We start from the raw sequence: 21,833 nt of genomic DNA, 5'->3' as shown, positions 1-21,833 counted from the left end.
CACTGCACTGAAATGATCCCAGGGTGTTTATCCTGAAGATAGTTATAACTGCGATTGCAGCTCCCTCTTGTGTCTGAATGTGCTGTTTCATCATAAATTCTGTTTATACCAGTATAACCATTACAACTGCAATGCAACCCAATATAGATTAATTCACTCGAATTTCTACATTCCAGCATTATTGAAGGAATTTTTTGGGTAAAATAATATACCCGAGAACAGCATGCAAGGAGACAGTTAAAGAGGGAGAGAGTGTGGGTAGATTATTAAAGTATAAGAGTGAGGAGAGCTAGCTCATATTTTGTGCTCTGCCTTTTGGTTTCTTACGTTCTCTTGGAAAAGGAACGTTTTTCTCGATGAAACTATTTTAAAGAACAAAAGAACAATCTCAGATGAGAGGTCTGAAGATCTAGTAGTATATAATGTGGTAAAGGGCTTTGAATTTTTCAGAGTGCAAGTTGCAGGACTGTCTGGTTTCATGAAATATTGTTCAGACAAGCAGGTTACAGAGGAAGAGCTCTTGTTCTCTGAGAGGACTCTTTAGAAACATGACTTTGGCTTCTAATTCTGCCATGTAGTCCCCTGCTTTCCCGCACCTAAAGCTGGGTAATAACATCTCCCTGAGTGTTTCTGGCCTCACTTTTTCTGGGTTTGTTGATGGATATGTGTGCCTGAGGCTGGTAAGACTGTATGACTTAACAACATGCATCATCACCTCTGTCTCTCTCTTTTGGTTTTTTTTCCTTTAACACAGGTTAGTTGGCTGCCCATATTCTGATGTGAACCTCAACAGAGAAAACTTGTTACAGGACCGCCTGAGTGGGGAGAGACCTTCCCCTAGCAATAGCATGCAGAAAACCAAGAGGCTGGAGACTCCGGCCCCATTTCTCTTGGGAGCAGGAGAGTCTTCTCAGGAGGACTCTCCACAATCCAGGTGAGCTGAACTCTTTTCTTGGGCAGGTAGCAGGGAGCAAAACCATTTTACAAGGCTGAAAAACAATGAATTGGCAGAGAAGCAGCAGAACACTGAGTTCATCTGTCTGTAATATTGACCCATGCCCCAGACACTCTTAACACAGAGCAGCACACTTTTATACCCTCATGTGCCTTAATAGGTTTCTTGATTCCTTAATCCTGCTGCTCTGGTCGCATTCCAACAAAGGAAATTGCATTCTGTCTCCATAAATTTTTCCCTGCTGTTTCAATTTAAAATATATTCTTTTCCTTCGTTTCCTGTCCTAAAGCTGTCAAGCAAGGTTATTTTGCACTATTAAACTGTAACTGCAATCCACCCCAGAGTCAGCTGCATTACACTGGTAGGCGTAATGACTGTATGTGTATCACTTGGCGAACAAGTTGAGTTCCTTCAGATATTTTATTTTCTTACATGAAAATCGTGGAATTGAGTAGCATTGAAGCAAACTGTGTGTTAGTTCTTGGGCTCCAGGTGGCTGTTAAAATGTGTCATGGGACAGACCTGGACATGAAGGCTTTTATTATTGTCACCTTTAGTCTGTATGAATTCACTCTCACTAGGGGAAATTCCAGCAATACTTTTGGTCTTTGTTGTATATGAAGGCTTATATACATTTTAAAGTTCATTTATTTGCTTAGATTTATAACATTTTCAAGATATATTTGGCCAGAAAAAAAGGAATGCTGCTCTCCCTTCCCTGGCATACATGGCCAAAGTTTGCTTCCTCCCATCCCAGAAATGTGCAGGCGTCTCCATTTCCTAATTTTAACACCAGAATTGATTGCATTTCAATGGCACTGTTACCATAAAGCACTCTCAGGAGCTTTGGGATTCTCCCAGAATAAATGGCATTCTAAAATTGTAATATATTTCTATTCTTCTAAATATTTCATTTCCTGATAATGGGAGGTCTGAATTTGGTATGCAAATCTGATAACACCCTACTGTTTGTCCTTCCATGGGCAGCTGTGTAGCTCAGTTTATGCATCCAACAGTCATGGAGACTCTTAAATGTTATTCAGAGGTACCAAGATTCAAAAATCCTAAATCTCTTGATTTCACCATGACACATGCTTTGGTGGTTTTCTTGTAGCTGCTAGGATCAGAGCATCAGTCCACAGGGGCTGATTTATTTCACATAATCTCTCTCAATCTGCACAGAAAAGTAAAAAAGCGCTTTGTACTGTGCCAGTGATGATGGCAGGGGAGAGGAAAGCTTTTACCACTAGGTGGTAGTTGTTGCTTTCATTTGCAAGGAGCAGCCAGCTCTGCTTTCCTGCGGGAAAAGGGAGCAGAGGATGTCAGCTTAGCTACTGTCATTTGTCTTTCCAGAAAATCTACACAAGGCAGTGAAAAGTCGTGTCAAAGCAGTGTTCACAGTCTGTCGGAACAGTCTGAAAACAATCAAGAGAGAGACTGGGTAGAAGAGGATTCCTCTGCAGACATCAAAGCCAAACCAAGAAAGTAAATAAGATTTTTGTGATGTATTTTCATGCATTAACAGTTGTGTTTCTTGATGCTGCTGCTGTATCTGAAATACAGATGTAAATCATAACTTAGAACAGCCCAATTTGATCAGAGATTTGCAGCATAGGGTTTTAAGAATGACGTGGTAAATCTCCTCCCTTCCTCCTGTTATTTTGGGCCCTTTCTTTCCTGCAGTAAACTCAAAGCTGAGTCCTAGCAGTGAATTTAATTGCACAGTCCTTAGCTTAGAGAGTTAGTTCAGAGATGGAGTAGTGCTATTGCTTATTTTAAGAGGGAAAAGTTTTGCGTTCCTGTAAGTCCCATTAATCTCTGTATAGAGAAGAAATCGTATCAATTTGTGTATCTTCTGAAACCTTTTGTAATTGATGCTTTCAGGCTTGGGTGCTCACATGCCTATATAAAGTTCCAGCTGGTGAAACAGGAAAGCAATGGGAAAGGTTGGTTAAATTTTATTTCTTTTTGTGTATGTGTGCACATATGTGCAATCATAGAATCGTTTAGGTTGGAAAGGACCTTTAAGATCATCAGGTCCAACCATAAACCTAGCACGGCCAAGTCCACCCCTAAACCATGTCCCTAAGCACCACATCTACATGCCTTTTAAATGCCTCCAGGGATGGTGACTCTACCAGTTCCCTGGGCAGCCTGTCCGCATGTACCACAGTCACAGGGAGCATTTAAAACTTTACAGCTTTTTTGTCTCTGATTCCACAGTCAAGAGAAAGCGTGTGCTGGAGATGATGGTAATGGTAGTCTTCCTTTAAAATTAGGAGGAAGGGTAAAATTAGAAGGTTTAATACTTTGTAGAGTGAAGCCTCATATTTATTCACTGAGAAGACAACTTGCACCATCTCTTTTGCCACTGCGTACTCTTCTGAAGTTGCAAAGGGTTTTTGTTCCCACGCAGTTGGTGACCGTTCTGCTGGCAGAGCCACCAGAGGTGTCAAGGGTGACTTGCTCAAAACCTGGCAGATGGTTTAAGTCCCATCGACTTGTTCCTTTAGACCCCCATGCATATTCAGAAACATAATCTGAATCATTTTGGGTGGTGACTTTTTAAGGTTCTCCTGAGGATGAAAAAGAAAAGAAAAAAAATTAAATGGAAATACAATGCCTTTTTTTTTCTGGTATGTGACAGGTTAAGTTTTAAGAGAAGCTTTCTGATATCACTTTAGCAAACCATATGCTTAACTTTCAGATTTACTATAAAAAGCCACTTCAGAGAAGCAAGCTGACCAGGCTTTTAGCAGGATTTAACGTAGTAATAAGTCTCCAATCAAAAATAGCTAAGCAGGCACAAACTGGGACAGGTGCCTAGCTTTTTTTTTTAATACTAATTTTTATGTAGTGCTGAATTCTGTAGTCAGAGCTGGAGAAGTCTGCCAACTATAAGCTGCAGTTGCAGCTGGCAGGGAAAGCTGTCTGCTCTCCCTTCACATTCACCTTAAACAGAATGATTGGAATCAGTGGAGGGAAATTCTGCAATAATCCACTGACCTGTAATTTCACCATTACCCAGAGCTTTCATCCCATCTACGTTTAAACTATTAGAACACTGCTTCTCTTGCAAAGGGAAAGTAATTTGTTTAGATGGTGGTTTGGACGCTTACCCTCGAGGATTTGGGCTTAGTGAAGAAAAGGAGGCAGTCTGTGGTAGAAGTAGTTCCCACCCAGCAGGGACGTGGCAGTACGTAAAACCTTGGGCACAAACAGGACCTCCTGCGGGCAGGGAGGTGGGGGCAAGCCCCCCGGAGTAGGTGACAGCCCTCTCTGGGGCAGTGTCCTGTGCCTTGTCACCAAGAGCATCATCTCCTGAACGGAGCAGTTCTTACTTAGGCTTTATTTTCTAAAATCCTCCCTCTTTGGTCACATTGTTAGAAATAAAGACCTGTATTCCTGTATTTGGTACTGTCCCACATCCTTTAGGGAGGTAGAGATGAGGTAAGGTGACACAGCTGGGGACAGGGGAGTGACCTTTCACTAGATCAGGCTTTACTTCCAGTGCTGCTTTCACTTTGGCTGGTTGAGGAGCGGGCAAATCATGGAAATTTACTTTTTCCTTATAATACTATTTTCCTTTGTGCTTTACATGTAGCGACTGGCGCACCCCACAGATCCTTACACACCAGCCTACTAACAACAGTTTGTGCTAACACTGAGCAAACCCAGCAGAGGCAAGCGGGCATGCTGAACCTTCCTGAAGGCTGGAACAAAACGGGAATTTTGTACGGTTGCCACAGGATGGCGCCGGGCAGCCTGCACACCCTGCACACAGCCTGGCAGGGCGGGGGGCGAGGGGACAGCGCACGTTAACCGCTGTAAACCAGAGGAATGTTTCCCATCTTGTTTCCATCCTCTGCTTCGCTTCCTGTTGTATAACCAGGCAAGTCCCTGTAGGGCCATGACTCTGCACTACTCGAGTGATCTCATTAGGGAGGGGTGATTTCTTCCTTTTTTTTGCCTTGATTTTTAAAGCTTCCATTGCTTGACACTTGAGGAGGGAGCTGATGTGTGGAGGTAACATGCAGCGCTCCTGGCCTGGATGTCTTCTGGGGAGGTGGTGAGCCCAGGCCATCAGCTGGCACACGTAGCACTCTTCGCAGGCTGGCTACAGCTGTGAGCTGGAACGGTGCCATTAGTTTCCAGCCGAAGATGCTGTTACCAGAACTCCTCCACCTTGTCAATAAAACGCTGCAAACATCTTCTCTGTTAGCAGCATGACATCATTTTCCAGGGAAGAAGCTAACGATAAAGCCTCCAGCCTGGCAATCTTATCTGGTTTTTTTCTTCCTCCTTCTCAGAAGGGTGGGAAGAACGCCCTGAAAGCTCAGTGTGCCATGCAGTAGCCGTGCCTGGCTGTCTGCTCACCCTGCCTTGCTTTTCCCTCCAGAGTGTGACCCTTCCTCCTGCTTTCTTGTAATTGCTCCTACTTGAAGCCTCATTCTGACTTGTCTTGTTTCCTTTTCCAGACCCTGATTTGGATCTCCAGCAGGCCCTCCACCAGTCCATCTTCATGCCTTCCCTGGCCTCTAACCCGACCCACCGCCTCCATCTCTGCTGGGAGCAGCACTGCAAGCTCTTGCCAGAGGTCTCAGGCCTCACAGCCAAACATGTGGCCAAATGGACTGTGGAAGAGGTGAGTTACCTGTTTGCCTCTCTTGGGGTATGGGAATGCCAGAACCTCCTCTTCTGGAGTGCTACTTAGAAATCATCTTTATTCCCTTTCCTAGGCAATGCTCTTCTGTTTGCTTTGCATATGCTGTAGCTGACTCAGCTAGAAGTTATACCCAAGTCCCTTTAGAAGGGAGGGAAAGGATCCCTATTAACCCTCTGGTGTCCACGGCTTATTTCCCTGAAGAGTATTCCCTCCCTTTCTTTGTTTCTTTACCTCTTAATCTTTTAGTGCTCAGGCCTGAAACGTGACTCTGACAGCAGATTCCGTTTCTCTCTGATCTCCCTCCCCCTCTCCTGTGACTTTGCTGCTGATTCACTTTTACATTGCAGATAATTCCGAACTGCACTGTGCATGCCCACCCCTCCTGCGTCTCCCTGCCTGATTCCTCTGGAATAAAACTGCCCACAGCCTGACCTGGTTTCTGACAGAGGTAGCTGTGCTGCTGGGGATATGTCTCTGCAGTCCTAGCTCTTGAGATGTCTCCTGTAATTAGGTGGCATGTGAAAAAGCTGGTATCTTTTGTGTGCTGAGTAGTTGGTTTTTGCCTCAATGCCTTGGGCATAAATAATAACTTGTATCTCCACTTGGGAAGCAGTGACAATTTGGATCCTGGCACTTAATTGCAGGCCATTTAATTTGAGAGGAATGTGCTGTAATGTTGTGCTTGCGAGGATATAGGTAATCTGCAAAGCAGGAAAAAGGTGCTGTTCTTCATGACACATAGAGGATCTTCAGAGACTTTTAGAAAGTGCATTTTCCCTAAGTGCCTCTTACATCAGATAAATCCAATCTTGACTTTGCTCTTTATGCTGGAGGACTGCTAGGAGTCTGGTGGGATTGCAGTATCACAGGAGACAGAAACCACAGCAATTGTGAAGCGGATAGAGCAATTAGGGTTGCTGTTTTAAAACTTGGTCTTTTGTTTTGTTTTGTTGGTGGTTTTTTTTTTTGTAATGAAAATGTGTCTGAATTAAATTCATAGCAAGGAGCAAAAAAATATCTCTGAAAGATTTGCTGTCCATATCCTTCTTTTCAGAAAGCTTCCAATGATTTTTCCAAAAGGTCTTTTAGAAAAATCAATAAAGGCAGAAGCAGTTAATCCTCTGACATGAAAATCAGAATCTCTTTCTTTTGGATAAAAGATGGAGGCTGGTTCATGGAAGAACAGAGTCAGGATACAAGCCAAATAAAATTCGTCCTTTGCAGTTGACCTTTAAAGCAACTGCTGGGTAAATTTAACTGGGATATTAGTTTGATAACGGATGAATGTAAGCAGGGACCATAGGGCACGAATGCAGGGCACTCTGGATACAGTGATTCAAAACCCAGAATACACTGAACTGTGCTCTGTGCTGCAGCCTGAAACAACTGATGAAGTTTCAGCTGCCAGGAGGAGCGTGAGTGGCACATTAAAAAGATCAGTTGCAGCACCACAGTGGACTGGCTGAAGTCATTACAGATTTTGTCTTGAAGTTCAGTAAAGTCGATCTGGTTTTGCAAATTACGTTCATGACAAATTCCCGTAGGAATCAATTTGGCTTCTGTATGAGCACTTGCAGGATCAGCGTGTGCAGTGAAATGTAGCCACCAGTCTGGAAGATGAAAGCAGCAGGAGTTTCTGTGTTTTAGTGAGTCCAAAGTAGATTTGATCTGTTGGCATTTGGGCTCCTAACATCTTCCTACAGGGCAAACATTTGCCTTTGGGTTGTGCTTTGAACTCTGCTGCACAAAGAGGCCATTCTGCTGATCTGAAACAAGAGCAATGGGGATGTAAAATTCTCCTTTGGTTTCAGACTGAAGAACTGTTTTTATTTTATAAAACCCACATTAAGGAAAAAAATATTGCTTTTATTCTCTGTTGGTTGAGAACAGCTGAAATGGCAGAGCAGCAGCGGTATTTAGGGGCCCTCAAGCTAAGAAACTCCTGGTAACACTGAAGAGTCCACAAGAGTAGTTACTTTAATACAGCTTTGTTATTTATTGAAAGCTTCCTGTCATGTTTTCAGAGCACAGTTAGTGAAGGATATTGAATCATAGAAGAACATTAATATGTGCTAGAGTTGTATTGTTCACTAGTTAATCCTGCATCAGATGCTAATACCTTGTGAGGGGGCTGTCCTTGTGCTAATTGCTTGTGGGTCACTAAATCCCAGTTAAACCTAGCTCCTCTGTGCATAGTCTCACGAGACGTTGTCAGTTCTGCTAGAGCTTGATATTAAAGGGATGTCGTAGGAGGCTACCTTCCAACCTTACCAAAAAGGTATACCAACACTGTGCTGATTTCAATATACCACACACATCTGAGATTGCATCAGCACCTTCCATATGAGTTGCATGGAGTTTCTAAGGTGTTCTTAGAATTACGTAAAGCTCCTTTTCAAATCCCTTCCCTTTACCAATATGAAGTGGTAGTGAAAGACGCTCTCTGAGCATTGAGGTTGGTTCCAGCAGGAAGGGCAGGCAGGCATTCACCTCAGAGGAAAACCCCTGATCTGCCTGATCCCACTGTGCTCTTGACCTGTCCAATGCCTCTCCCACCCTCATCTTGAGCCCCTCTAGCCTCACGCTTTCCCTTGGTTCAGGGCTTCACTTCCACCACTGTGGGGCTGTGTAGGCTTCCTCTAACCCACAGTGTTACTGTGTTTTGGCCTTGTGTGCCCAAGCCTCCCTTGTCCCTCAACTGCCACGGCTTGTTTTGGGGACTCTCCTCCCCCAGCAGTGATGGGCCAGGCATGTCGCTGCAGCTCGGTGGAACCCAGGGTCTGGCTCCCATCCTGGGGACCTTCTGTCCTGTATTCTCCTCTTGCATCCTCCTTCCCTCTCTTTTCTCCATTTCTGGTAAACCCCAGGGCTCCTGTTTGTTTAAAAGGCACAGAGTGCTTGCAGTGTCCTTACAAATGACTTCAGGGACAGATCAAAGGCCCATCACTTGGTGTCTGTGACAGTAGCCAGCAGCAATTGTGCAGGGAAGGACACAGGAGCAAGGCGAGCTCAGATCATTCCCTGGAGATTTCTAACAGCCTCTCAATACCATAGACACTAAAGGGCACTTATTGTCTTGCCCCGAGGGATCCAACTGTCTCTTAAATTCTGGAAGGTACCAGACCCTGCAGAAGGATTTTTGTTTGCATTTTAATTAAAAGAGGAGGGTGGGGAGGGATTCAAAAGGAAAGTAGTATTTTGTTATTTGTTTATAATAGGAGTTTGCACTTCTACAGAAGAAAACTTGGAGTCACTGCCTGATGGAGATGTGGATTTTAGAGGTTCCCTTTAAAATGGAGCTGTTCCTACTAGCAGAAGATAAGGGCGAAACACGAGAGGAATGCTCTGCTTTCAGATTACGTAACAGAAACAACAGGAGTCAGAGCTGTTCACCAAAAATCAGCTTCTGCCAGGGTGGAGCAAAACCAGAGGGCATGCTGACAGCTCTGTTCCTGCGTGGTCGGAACTGGGGGAAGGGCGTGACTATAAGTCAAATGGTGGGGTCAGCTGGAGATGCAGTGACATGGTTTAGGAGAGTTTGACAATTCTGAGTTAAAGGGAAGCTTGTATTTGACAGTGGCCCCTCCTAACTGTTTGTTTGTGTTCATGCAAGAAATGTCACATCTGTAATAACTCAAATGAATATGCCTCATGAAACAGAGCTGTTCCTGCAAGGGAGCATCCAATTAGCGTGAGATGTTTGATCTGATTATGCCTCAATATACAAATCTTCCATGAACCAGTGAAGCTACAGCTGGAGAAGACAATACATATTAAGTCATCCTTCACTGCATTCAGGACTGCTCCTCACACGACTTAGTGTTATATAATGTAATCCAAGGGCTGCTTGCATGTCTCCGGGGAGATTATTCCAAATGTTAACAGATTTCCTGCTTAGAAAGGTTTTCCCTAATGTGAAATGTAAAATTAACTTTTACTCGTTTAATCTCGTTGCTTCCATGGATCCTGTGCACGGATTAAGTAAAACGAAAACTACTTTCCTTCCCAGCTCTTCTGCCTTCTTTTGTGTTGGTAAACCAGCAGTACTCATTTAGTTGGTTTATCTTGTCTCTTAAAGGCATGTCATCATGGGAAACTGTCTAAATCTTTTTTTCTTTTAAATTTTACTTTCCAGCAATACCGTAGAGAAAGTGAAGTTGTGGGTGGATTTAAAGTAGTATAGCCATATACAGCTTTTCATCTGTAAAAATAATGTTGGTATTTTATGAGGACCCTTTTGAGCAATGGAAGCAGCTGGACTCTTACAGAAAGAGAAGTGGTCAAATGGCAATACGGGAAGTTACTATTGGTAACCAGAATACGCTTTGCAGAGGTGCAGCAACAGCCTAGTAATGTTTTTCATATATACCCTTTATTAATGGGAGAGTTTTAAGTATTAAAGTTTTAAAAATTCTTGCATGTAGAGAAGACAATACATATTAAGAAGACAATACATATTCATTCTTGCATATAGAACCATCATATAGAAACATGAGCATTTTGCTTGATGGTATCCCATTTTAATTTTCCATGTTTCTCTTTTCTCAAATGTAATTCCAGGTGGTAAGCTTTATCCAGCGTTTACCTGGCTGCAAAGAACAAGCGTCTGTGTTCAGGGAAGAGGTAAGTCAAGTCTGCTGGGCCGCTGGCAGGTCCAATGGCAGCGGGGTGGTTTTGTACCCCATTACTCTGGAGTTACGGTGCAGATAGCATAGACATACTCGGACTTGTCATTAAAGAGCCTGTGGCATTTAGGAGGCAGCTTCAGCATCAAGCTGAATCTCAGCACGGCTAATTGCGTTCTGCTGCTTTAAATTTCCCCTGCAGTTCCAATCACTAAGCTTATGCTTAACATCCTGTCTTGGACTTTGTGTAGTGGGTTTGGCATCGTTATAAAGATGTCCTGTCAGAATGGTGCAATGAAGATCTCATCTGCTCCCTCTAACGAGCACATATGCCTGCTTCTCTTGGTGAGGCTGGCAGTCGTAGGGTTTCCCAGGAATTGCTGGCTTCCCCCATGGGCTGAGGTGAGAGCAGGAGGGGAACCTTTCCTTGAACAAGCAGTGCTTGGGAAATCAGAGCATCTCCTGCATGCAGTGTGTCCTGTCATCGCTGCCACGTTCTGGGCTGGACTCTGTTCCCTGTTTGTGGAGCATTCACCATGGCTTCTGAGAAACCTCAGCACAGGCACAGGATATGGCCGTCCTGTTTTTTAGCACATTTCTTTAGATGGATGATAGACACTTGGGCTCTGTTGAGTGCTTTGGCTTCCACTTACATTGCAGGTATGACTTGGAGGTTCTTTATGAGCCCCTGACTAATTTGGACAGACATACCTCCTCTTCTGTCATCACAGCTCTACCACTCTGATTGTAAGAGCTTGAGGGAAGGGGCTTTACCTTCTCTGTTCTGTGTGGTGCTGCGCGCACCCTCTGTACCAGGGAAACGCATTGCACGTTGTAGCGACTGTAAAGGGCAGGTTTGTAATAGATGACTGCTCCCCAGAGCTGGCTTCCTTTCAGGATGAATCAGGCTATAGTGCATTTGATGGGATTGATGTATCTGTATTTTGTTTTCCCTTGTTTTAAAAAACATGCACACACAGACAAAATATAAAGCAAAAGAAATGGAGGCTTGCAAAAAGCACTATACACAATGTAACAATGTAGTGGAATACTCTTTAATTGAATATAGTGGGAATAATGAAATTTATTCAAATGAAGTTGGGTGTAAAAGGTGCATCCTGATTTCTAGTGAAGATGTATTCAGAGGTGAGAATTTAGTAGGTACGATGTAACTAGCAAATCTTCTCATGAATCCAGCCATTCACAATATATTTTATTTCTTCTAGCCATAATTTAAACAGGCCCTGAACACAGTGACTGCTTTCTGGTTCAGAGAGCGGTGTAGCCATATTCTATTTTAAAACCTTACGTTCTGCAGCTTCAAAGTATGATTCCCTATCCCAAATGAGAGGGGCTTGGCTTGTTTTTCAGGTTTATGCTCAAACCAAATTGTCAGTTTAAAATTAAAACCCTTTTAGCAGTTTGGCTTTGGCCAGAATACAGGTGTGAGTGATGGGACTGCTGAACTCCACCCGCGTTGTCCATTAGCTGTAATCAGGCCTTTGAGTGCTCGCCGTTTAGGATAAATAAATCCCTCACAGACGTCTCTTGGCCGAGGGGAGAGGGCTAAGTTACTGCTTACATTAGGAACGAAGAGAACAAATTGTGCACAGAATTTTAAAAACCATCCAAATAAGGTGGAACAAAGAAATGAATAATAAAGCACAGGCACTGATATTGTGCCTGTTTCTAGGTCCAGTTCAGGGAACGTCTGTTTAAAATAAGTGCGTTTGAGGCAATGCAGTGAAAAGGAAGCATAGTGATAATATTGGACTCTAAAGCATTTTGAAATGTAGGACTGTTTTCCAGCAGTTTTCTGCTACTCTTGGCTCTGTATTATTTAATTTAAGCAGCAGTCCATTTGTTTCAAGCTATTTTTAACATGTTCATTGCAGTAGTGTGGACTCTAGGCAGCTTGCAAATAAGATTCAGGGATGTTGTGTAGCCGTCTGTGGACTGGGAGCACTGCTGTCACTTCCAGTGTACATACTGGGAGGTTAAGTAACTTGCTAATGGTCTCTTGCATGGTTCGAGAAGGGGAAACCAAATGTCCTGGCTCCCAGCTCTTTGCTTTAATATGTTTGTCCAAGTTTATTCGATGTATCCTTTTCCACCAGTCATTGATGTCCAAAAAAGTTCTAGTTAGGAAGACTACAGAAATAGAAGAATTGTTATTCTGGATGAGTTGAGTGTCCGGCATTGTCTGCTGCACTGGTGAACATCGAGTAAGAGGATGAGATGCTGTCAGTCTCTGTAAATGGACTTTAATGGAATAACTTAGGGAGACACATACTGTTTGTCTGTGTCCATTAATCTTTGGCTTCTTCCCTGCAGCATTCAGGGTTTATATTAATTATATCTGTGCTGTCTCTGTGGATGTTCCTGCAAACTCAAGGAAATTTTTAACCTCTTCTTAAAATAATACGTTATGATTTCACTCACTGCTACCTAGAGCATCCTGTATTTTTATAAGGTAGTATGTTTTTTGCTTGCTTACTTTGAATCTAATCGAATATCTCCTTGCTGATGGATTAGGAGAGTGTGTATGTAAGTGCAGACAGATTACATGTCTTTACTATGCCTTGTTTTATATAGCACATGATCTCTTTTACCATGTGTTAAGCAAGCCCATTTAGCGTCATCGAAAATGATTTCACAATAGCCTCCTGTTTCTCCTTTAAACAGAACTTGTTGTCTATGGGCGTAGTAAATCCTAGTTGTGAGAGTAGCCAGATGTTCACATCTCAGGAATTTTTCTCATCTGTGCAGGTTTTTAGCAGAGCTGACCAAAAAAAGCAGGGGAAAAAAGGATCTTTGGCTTTAAATTTTACCCTGAACAGCTTAACAGGTGTCGAAGAGTCTATGCAATGACAGTGTGTAATGAATGCACTAGGAAATGGTGATTTTATATTTCTGATCATTGTAGAACAGTGTGATATATTCATTCTTGGATAGCTGCCTCCTACAGACTCAGGTTCTGCATTTCCTGATCTAATTTCTGGCCACAGACTGTGAATAGGCCATAGGATTTTTGACAGTTGTCTTTTTAGAGCAATTATAGTGAATATAAAGTGTAATGAACAAGCGTCCTCCTCATGGTCTCTCCATAAGCCTTGCCCACACTCAGGCTTCCCTGTTTCTAGAAAAAGGGCTGCTGGATGAGGTCTGAGACCCTTGGAAAGGGCAGCATGCCTGGGAACCTGATGGGGCTGTGAGTGCCAGAACTAGGGAGAAATACAAGGTTTCAGTCTTCAGACCTGTGTTCGTACTTTCAGTCCTCATTTCAAAGTACGTTGTTTAATTGAACGACCAGAAGTGACAATTCTGCCTGTGTCTTGATGGTAATCTTTATCTTACGTTGTGTTTCCAACCTCTAGCAGATAGATGGTGAGGCCTTCCTGCTCCTGAACCAGAGCGACATAGTTAAAATACTCAGTATCAAGCTGGGTCCTGCCCTGAAGATCTACAATGCCATTCTTATGTTCAAGTCTGCGGAAGACAACTGAGAAGAGCCCTTCAGCAGAGCCTACGAGGAACTGAGAGGGAACGGATCTTCAACTGAGAGCATTACAAAGTGCCGAACAAGCAGATTGGGTCTCATATGTGTTTTAAGTAGAACTTATTAAAAATATTTTGAGGACATAAAAATCCTGCTACAGTCTGGAATATGGGGCAGCTTCACTTCCAAGAAGAGGATATTATTATATTTTGTAATTGAATTTGGTTTTGATATATCAATCTCTTTTTGAGATCTAGAAGAAACCTCCGGTTCTAAGGGGAATCCAGGGTGACATTGGTGGAGCTGCAATAGCAAGAAGAAAGCTATGAGTAAAATGACTGCTGTGTCCAACAATAGTGCCTGAAAGAGAGACTGACTTATCACCAGCATGTCTAATATATTCTGTATGTATAAAAACTCTGAGAAAAGAGAGTAAGAAAATAGGAAAAAGATGCACTTCAGAGCTACTCGCCTGTATCCTTCAATGCTGTCACTCAAGACCTGACCTTTTCAGGACTGATTTTTAAATTCCAGTTTCTCCTACTGATCCTAGTTGTTCCAATACCCTTGGCTGCTGGGCTGCTTACACCACAGCAGAAAGGCAGCATGGGCAAAGGGTTTCCGTCAGTGATGGCTTGCATCGTTTCTGGTAACAAGTAAAATGTTCTCGTTCACATCACCAGAGAGCAGGAAGCAAGCCCTGTGTAGATAGGCATTGAGTAGGCAAAGATCTCTCATAAAGATATCGCCTGCAGGAGACAAAGATAAGTATTTTAGCTGTAATTCTCCCATCAGTGCTTTTGTGCAACTGCTGTCTGGACCAGGATCGTCTTACGGCAAAATGGCACAATCAGGAGCACTTGGGAATTTGATGGATTCATTCTTATCCTCTCCACTCTCAGCCAAATGCTAGGAATATGAGTTGGAAACCCAGCAGTGGTCAGCATATGCATACAAATGCAAACAGATTTCCTAGAAACAATTTGCTTTTATTTTTGAACAATTGAAACTCATGAACTCTTAGTGTTCTAGCCTTTCCAGCCTCCAGGTGGACTTTGGTCTGTTCTACCAAAGAGTCAGGGTGCTGTAGCAGCAGGGCAACGGCTCCTCTGCCTCTCTAGTGGCAAGGCAGGCAGAGCACCCAGGGAAGTTTGACTGGATGTTGAAATGGGGTTTAAACAGACAGCAAAACGAGGTAAGAATTACATCTCAAAAGAGAGCTAATCTGCGTCAGCGAGGAGGCAAAGCTTGTGGCTGTGTTCCTGTGTATGCAGTATATGCTGTGTGGGCAGGAGGGGAGCCTGAGTATTTCCTGCTCTGCTCAAAGGCAGAGCATAGTTTTATGAACATGCACATGGGACTGCGATGTCCTGGGTGGGAGATTTCCACACCATTGCTTCCAGAGCCATGCCCTTACAATGGAGGCCCTGGGAGAAGCGGTGAGCCCTGCTGGGGCTCTGCTCAGTGTTTCCATTCCTGCCTGGCGGCGTGCTAGCTCGTGACTCTTCCCCTGGCCACTCTCCCTGATAGGTATTTGGCTATTCTGGAGTTTAGCTAGAACCATCTTAGCTAGGGAAGCCTTCTCACCCCTTCATTCAGAGCTGCCAGGCTGAATCCTGTGTGCATGAGCCCTGCCGAATGCTGTAAGTGTGTTTACATGGTGTTGCCGAAGGCAGGCGTGCCATCAGCCTCTGCCCAGGGTTGCATGAATTTCTCAGGGCACTGCATGATGAGATGTGATCCATTTGTAGGCACCTCAGACTCTCTCCTGTACTTGGCATCTTGGTCACCAGTGTTGTTGCCGTACTCCCAGCCCTGCAGCTTCTCCGAGAGCTGTTGGGAACAGAATGAACACGCTGTCCGTGACCGTGTGGTGATGCAAGGAATGCACTTGGTCTTCCTTCCCTAACCACTCCGTGTCCTTTGTCCAACCTCCAGCTGCTGAGAAGGTCCTTGTGACTTGCCTAAAGTAGTAAGTTCCTTAAATTGTAAACAGAGCAGAATCCACACTGCTGAAGCCATTGGGTCCTGGATTGATATAGAGAGCAGTTTGTCTCTGTACTTTCTATTTTTGTATAAGATGTTAAGGCATTTAAAACTTCTGTAGAGAAGACATAGGGTTGGTGGGATATTTAATAGCTGAAACATTAAATATCAGCCAGGCAACTGCAAGAGAGTAATTTAATGCAGTGTTAAGGACTAAACAAGATATGAATTTAGTTTATTAAAATACATTTTTAGTATGGTAACCAAGATACTCACCAAAGAGTCACATTCCTTTATCACACTCCGTGCATCCAGCATCAGTGTAAAGACTTGAATTGTAAGTGGCATGTCCTGGGCTCTGACACAACTCACCTTCTAGGCAAAGCAAAATTGTTTCCTGACAACTGGAGCAGAGGATCTGTAGCCAGACTGTTTTGTTACTGGCTCTCCACCGACTTGTTAAATAACCCTGAGCCCTTCTTTTCTCCGGTTTCCTGCTCCGTGACACCCAGCCAGGTAGGGTGAGTGCAATTTTGCCTTTCTCTTGTTTCTAGCAAGCAGGTCCTGCCAGATTTTCTGTTTTACCTCTTTCCTTTGGGAAACTGAGTTGGGGGACAGGAGATTGCCTCCAGCAATAAAACAAAATGTAATATTATTTCATCTCTTTTACTATATATAGATAGAGGGTGAAGAGAATTGGTGAAACAAGCAATGAGATTCTAGTCACTGAAACTATTCAAACAGAAGAGAAATCTTTAATCCTAGGGGCTTCCAAGCCAGCTGGATCAAAGGCGAAAATGTGTACTTGGAGTTTGTTCAGTGACAGCAGGAGTACTGTTTTCAGCAAGGAGGAAGGAGGAACCCTTTTAGGGATAGAAGAAGGAGGAATGTGCTTCTTGTGCCTTTTTTTGTAATCCGATAATTGTCTTTGCAGAGCAAGCAAGAATGTGCATGCATCTATTACTGACTCCTTTTCCAAATATAGCTGTATTCTAATAAAATCAAGCAACTTCACAATAACGCAAGGGCAAAAAGATTTCCACTGGACACATTTAAAATTCTGTAATATTTACAAGACAGAAAAACAACTAAACTAGCTCATCTTTTAGCCCCATAACTTAGGAATTCGTTGGTTGCTGATACCATTTCCCTTGTATCGGGGAGCGCCGCTTTCACGTGTGGCTCGGTGACTTGTTTCTGCTGCCAGACTCTGCCTGTACAAACTCAGCTCTGCCTTTTCCCAGTCCTGATGGGGGCCTGTGTCAAGGCGAGGGGTCTGCAGATGCCTTTGATTGTCTTAATGCCTTGTTGTCTAATTTGAAACATGCACTTTGAAGCAGAAAGCCAAAAGTTGTAGCTCTGTGGTGAAACTGGTTCATGCCGCCTGGTTTTAGGAGGCTTTTGTTGTCTGCTAAATGTCAGCAGAAACCAGCTGTTGGCCCAGCTGAACCCAGAAGTCACTTAGAAGTATCAATATATTACTTAGAAGCCACCCAGAGCTGTGACAACTTCCCATGGGCCGGCAGTGCAATTGGGAGGTTTCAGTTCTCAGTTAAAATGGATCTTATTCCTGAAATGTTTTTGTTCCTGTATCCCTGTTTGTGAAATCCAAAGCAATCAAATTTTTCTCCTTTTCTCTTCTTCTCCTCAGTAGAGAGTCCTGTTAAAATTTTTCTGTGCCATCACCAACGATCATCCTTGTAATCCAGTAGCAGCAAATTTCTGCTCTGGGTAATGAATCGCATTAAAGTTGGACAGAAGCTTTTGGCAACACTGATAGCAAAACTCTACAACCAAAGGAAAGGAAAAAAAAAACCCACAACATTCAGCCCAGGGGATAAGCTAGTTCAGCTGTAGAAGATTTCCTGCCTGCTACTTTCATGCCCTGCTTAGGGATTTATACCACAGAAAGCTTTAAAGTTTTTGACATCCTCTCCATGCTGTGATGAGCTAGCTTATTTTTGAAATTCCTCTTACTTGAACTGGAAACACGTGGAGGGGAAGAGAGCGTGCGCCTTTTGTCTCGGTTCAGCCTCTGAAATGTTTGCCTGTTTTAAACCAAACAAATACTTGAGCTTTTTGACACTAGCCATGACGTTGCACTCCACCGATGCTTTCTTCTGGAAATGTGAATAAAATTAATATAAATTCAAACCTGTCTCGTTCTTGCCGTGTTTGGGTCTGATCCCGGCACATGCTCGCAGGGAAGCTGGGCTGGCTGGCTGCCCTGACGGGCTCTCACCAGGCTGTGTTGGTCATCGCAGAGGTTTGTCCCCTTGTTTTCCTCCCCCTAAACCTGGCAGTCAAAATGCAGGCAGCTTTTCCATCTTTTCTCTCTTTCATTGGGCAGAGCAAACCCCTGTATTTGAGCTCTCCTTGGTTTGTACACAGGACAGCATCAGCCTTGGCCGGCATCACCCACTGAGGCTGTGCCTGACCCCCCAATTCCTTGCTATCCTCTACAGCTGACAGAATATTTTAATCCCTCATGGTTTCCTGTTGCAGACCATCCCCAGGCTCTGCCATCTTCCTAAAGCAGCTTCCAAATTTCAGTGTTTAACTAAAACTAGCAAGAACTTGTTGTCAGTATGAATCAATGTTAAAACTCTGCATTTGGCTTCTTGACTATGTCCCCCGTAACAATTTTAATTTAACTCACCTGGGCATTTGTTTCTCCTGTAATTGTAATTAGCTGATAAATTGCAAAAGGCTGTGCAATAGGCAGGCAGGCAGTTGGTTTTCCCCCAAATCAGGTGGTGGAAGCTTTCCTCCTGATCTTCACAGAGGTGTTTCTGATGGGGCCGAAAGGCTGAAGCTGCACCTGCAGCACGTCTCTGGGCCGAGGGCAGGAGGGGACCAGGGCACAGATTCACTTCGGTGGCTGAGATTCGCAGACCTTTCGAAACTAAAAATATTGGAGAGCTGGCACCCAGCCATAATTTCTAAACTATCCCATCATCAGGGTAAACATTTGCTCTCATTGGTTTTTCCCTTCCAAGGTTTTTTTGCTTCTATTTAAACCCTGGCTTGTTTGCTTTTGTTACCGTGATTGGATTCCCAGTCTGGTTAGTTGGGATGCTTGATGTTACACGCTCGGTAACATCAAATTTTGCTTTTACTTGCTCTGTTAGTTCCCTCGGGTTTCTGCTGCTGGGATGCATGCTTGTCTGTGTTGATGCACTTCTGAGATCTGAATTTCTCTGTGGTAAGGACTTTTTTTTTTAATGAAGAATTTGATTGAGAAGTCTTAACAGAGCAGGGTGCATTAATCACCCAAATGGCTGATTATATTTGCAGGTTATTCTCCTCAGGCAGACACGAAATTTTTTTGTCCAGTGTCATGTCTCCCCTTGGGCAGGAAAAACCTGTAGTTTATTTTTTGCCTGCTTGAATGCTCAAGTTGTTCTGTTGTCAGCCCTGACCGTGCTCCTTGGGACTGATTTTTCTGTGGTGCTGAGGCCCTTGCACGGTTCCCTGGTGGGGTTTGCACACCCACTCGAGGGGTTGGAAGGGACTCTGATTTAAGGTGAAGCCAAAGTATGGCGGAAGGGATGTGCCACCTGCATCACTTCTTCGCATCATCCTTCGGCCAAACGTCTCTCGTTGGAGCCCTTCAAACCGGCTCAAGCCACCGGAGCAAAACTTCTTAAACTCTGCCTGTCCCAAATGCTCATCAAACCCTTGTAATTACACTGAGCTTAGCCTGCACCTCCAGAAGAGACCTCCTCGGCCTCCTCCTCTTCCTCTCCACCAGCTCTGCCCCGTGGAGGACCGTGATACCCAGCTCTGTGTTGAGGTACGTGCACGAACCTTCACTTGTTGCCTTTCTTCACTGAAAGTGTGCTGTTTTCCCATGAGGGGAGAGCTGCGGTGCTCACGGGGGATTGTGCAATTTTATCGCTTGCGCAGAGCTTTGAGCTCCCCTTCGTGCAGCTCCTTGTTAACGCTGGTGTGAAAACTTAGCAAAGGATCAAATGTGGCTGATGGGGGTAGAGCCAGCAATGGGGAAAAGGAGCATCCTACCCCATGCAGCACATCTGCACGATACAACAAGTGACCACCCGTCCTCTCCTCTGTTGTCTCCTCCCTTGGAGGATTCGGCAGAGCAGCAGTGCGGCTACCGTGCCCCGGTGCCGGCATCCTCTACCTTAACAACCGGGGATGCTGCAGCCTTCAGAGAGCTGGGGGTGACGGGAGGCTGTTTGCCTTGGCTGCATGGGTTTGGAGTTTAAGAACAGGTACTTGCTAGGCTGAACTCTGCTCCCAGCATCATTGAGTGAGATGGTGCGGCACAGAGGGGCTGCGTTCGGAGCGATGGTGGCAGCGGATCGGGGTTTTATGGTTGGGATGGCGTGAGCTGGTTGCTTTCAAAGATGAGAAATACTGATTTTGAGAGAAAAGCTTGTGCTGGAGTTGCGTTATTCCTTTGAAAGGTTGACTGTAGCTTCTCTTTCCTGCATGTGTAATGTGCCCTGCGGAGATTTTGGGGGCTGCGGTGGGGTTGCTCTGGTGAAGGAGGCATCCACATCCCCCCAAGGTTCCCCTGTGGGAGGGAGCAGCCCGGCGCCTGCCACAAAGGTTGCTCTGCTGAGCATCTCCTTAAATGAAAAAGCAGCCAAGCCCATTCGCCCTTTGAGTGCTTTTAAACACTGATTTTCATTGTGCTTTTGCAGCGGGGTTGAGGTGTTAATCAGCATTTTATCAGGGCTCAGTTAACCTGCTATTACCAGTGGGTGTAAAAGGAGATGTGTACTGGACACCAGCTCTTACCTCTTTGTACGTGCTTATGGGGCTGGCCGGATCCTGCACCTCCAGGGACCCCCAGCAGGGTCTCCGCCTTGGTTTCCTACACAACACATCTCTTCTGGCCACTTCAAACTCCCAAGCCCAGCAGCTTTCCCAGGAGCAGGAACTGTAAAGACAAACATCACTGCACTACCCTGACAGCCCAGCCTGCAGGGAGGAAGGATGCAGGGATGGAGGGGGGGAACCTGCCCTCTCCATCCTGCACGTCTGAGGCTGACAGACAAATCCCAGCTTCAGGAGAAAGAATGGTGGCATGGAAGAGAAATGCAGTGGTTGGAGGGGTTTGGGGATGAGGCTGGCTGTCCTCTGCCCCGGGGGGGACTTTAACTGTGTTCGCTGCACCCCAGCCATCAGCAGAAGTCCCCGTCCTTTCCCCAAATAAGGTGCTCGCTCCACTATTTATTGGCTTCGCATGTCACTTCCCATAGTATTTTCTTGCATCCTTGCCACCAAGTACAGCCTCCACTTATTAATTGCCCCATGACACTTTCTCCTCTCGACATTATTCACCATCCAGACGCTGTTAATGTAAGCAAGATATTTTTTTTTTTGTTCCCCTTTTGGAGACAGATACATTTGCTGCTGGACTGTTTCCAGCTGTTTCTCCCAAGAAATACCCTTCCTGCACAGGTCTTCAGTGTATCTGTGCCGCAGCCCCAAGAGGTGCCGGCATGGGGGGCTCTGGCATCCCCCCGGCAACCCACTCCCAGCTCCCATCCTGGAGCTTGGCACCAGTGCCTTCAGTTGCGTGGGTGTTGTGTTTGCGTTACAGTTTGTCCTCAAAAAGAAGGTCATGGTTTCACCAGGGTCAACCTGATGTCCCCACGTGTCATCAGTGGTGGGTTCTTTTGGGCCATAAAGTGGCTTTTTGCAGCAATGCTGATTTAAGAAGCTTTTCCACCTGCAGAGCGTTATCCAGGCTGCCTTTCAGCTCTGTGCTTGAGTTGACTCAAATTACCTGAGTGTTTAAAAAAAAAAAAAAAAAAAAAGGTTGTTCCAAACTTAGGTGGTTTCCATGGTTGGGTTCGGGGCTGTGCAACTCCGATAAAGCTTTTCCACTCTGGGCTCAGGTCCCCGGGGCACGCGGCTCTGGGTTGTGTTATCCCTGGCAGAAACGAAGCGCAGGGAAGCTGTGGTATGTCTCTGCGTTACAAAGTGGGACCACACAACTATTCAATGAGTCTCTCTAGATGGTTTTCACACTGTCTTGAATTCATCTCTCTTATGGATGGAATTGAAAAAGGCCAGAGAAGAAGCTTGAATATAAATTTCCCTTTTTCCCAAGCACATCTCTGC

At 44.6% G+C, this 21,833-nt stretch overlaps 1 protein-coding gene across 1 annotated transcript in view; it reads left to right on the top strand.

Annotated features, from left to right (window-relative positions):
- LOC104161431 (lethal(3)malignant brain tumor-like protein 3) overlaps positions 1–13,752 on the top strand; it is a 30,079-nt gene extending 16,327 nt beyond the window's left edge. Inside the window, exons 14-19 of the mRNA XM_009699877.1 lie at positions 755–934; positions 2,309–2,440; positions 2,840–2,901; positions 5,434–5,600; positions 10,182–10,244; positions 13,624–13,752. Coding sequence (XP_009698179.1) covers positions 755–934; positions 2,309–2,440; positions 2,840–2,901; positions 5,434–5,600; positions 10,182–10,244; positions 13,624–13,752 — 733 coding nt within the window. The remainder of the gene's footprint in view (positions 1–754; positions 935–2,308; positions 2,441–2,839; positions 2,902–5,433; positions 5,601–10,181; positions 10,245–13,623) is intronic.
- The last annotated feature ends 8,081 nt before the right edge of the window (positions 13,753–21,833 follow it).

This window comes from Cariama cristata, unplaced genomic scaffold (assembly GCF_000690535.1).
Source record: "Cariama cristata isolate BGI_N322 unplaced genomic scaffold, ASM69053v1 scaffold4075, whole genome shotgun sequence".
NCBI lineage: Eukaryota > Metazoa > Chordata > Aves > Cariamiformes > Cariamidae > Cariama > Cariama cristata.
The sequence above is the reverse complement of the archived record's forward strand: the minus strand, read 5'-3'. Positions and strand labels throughout refer to the sequence as shown.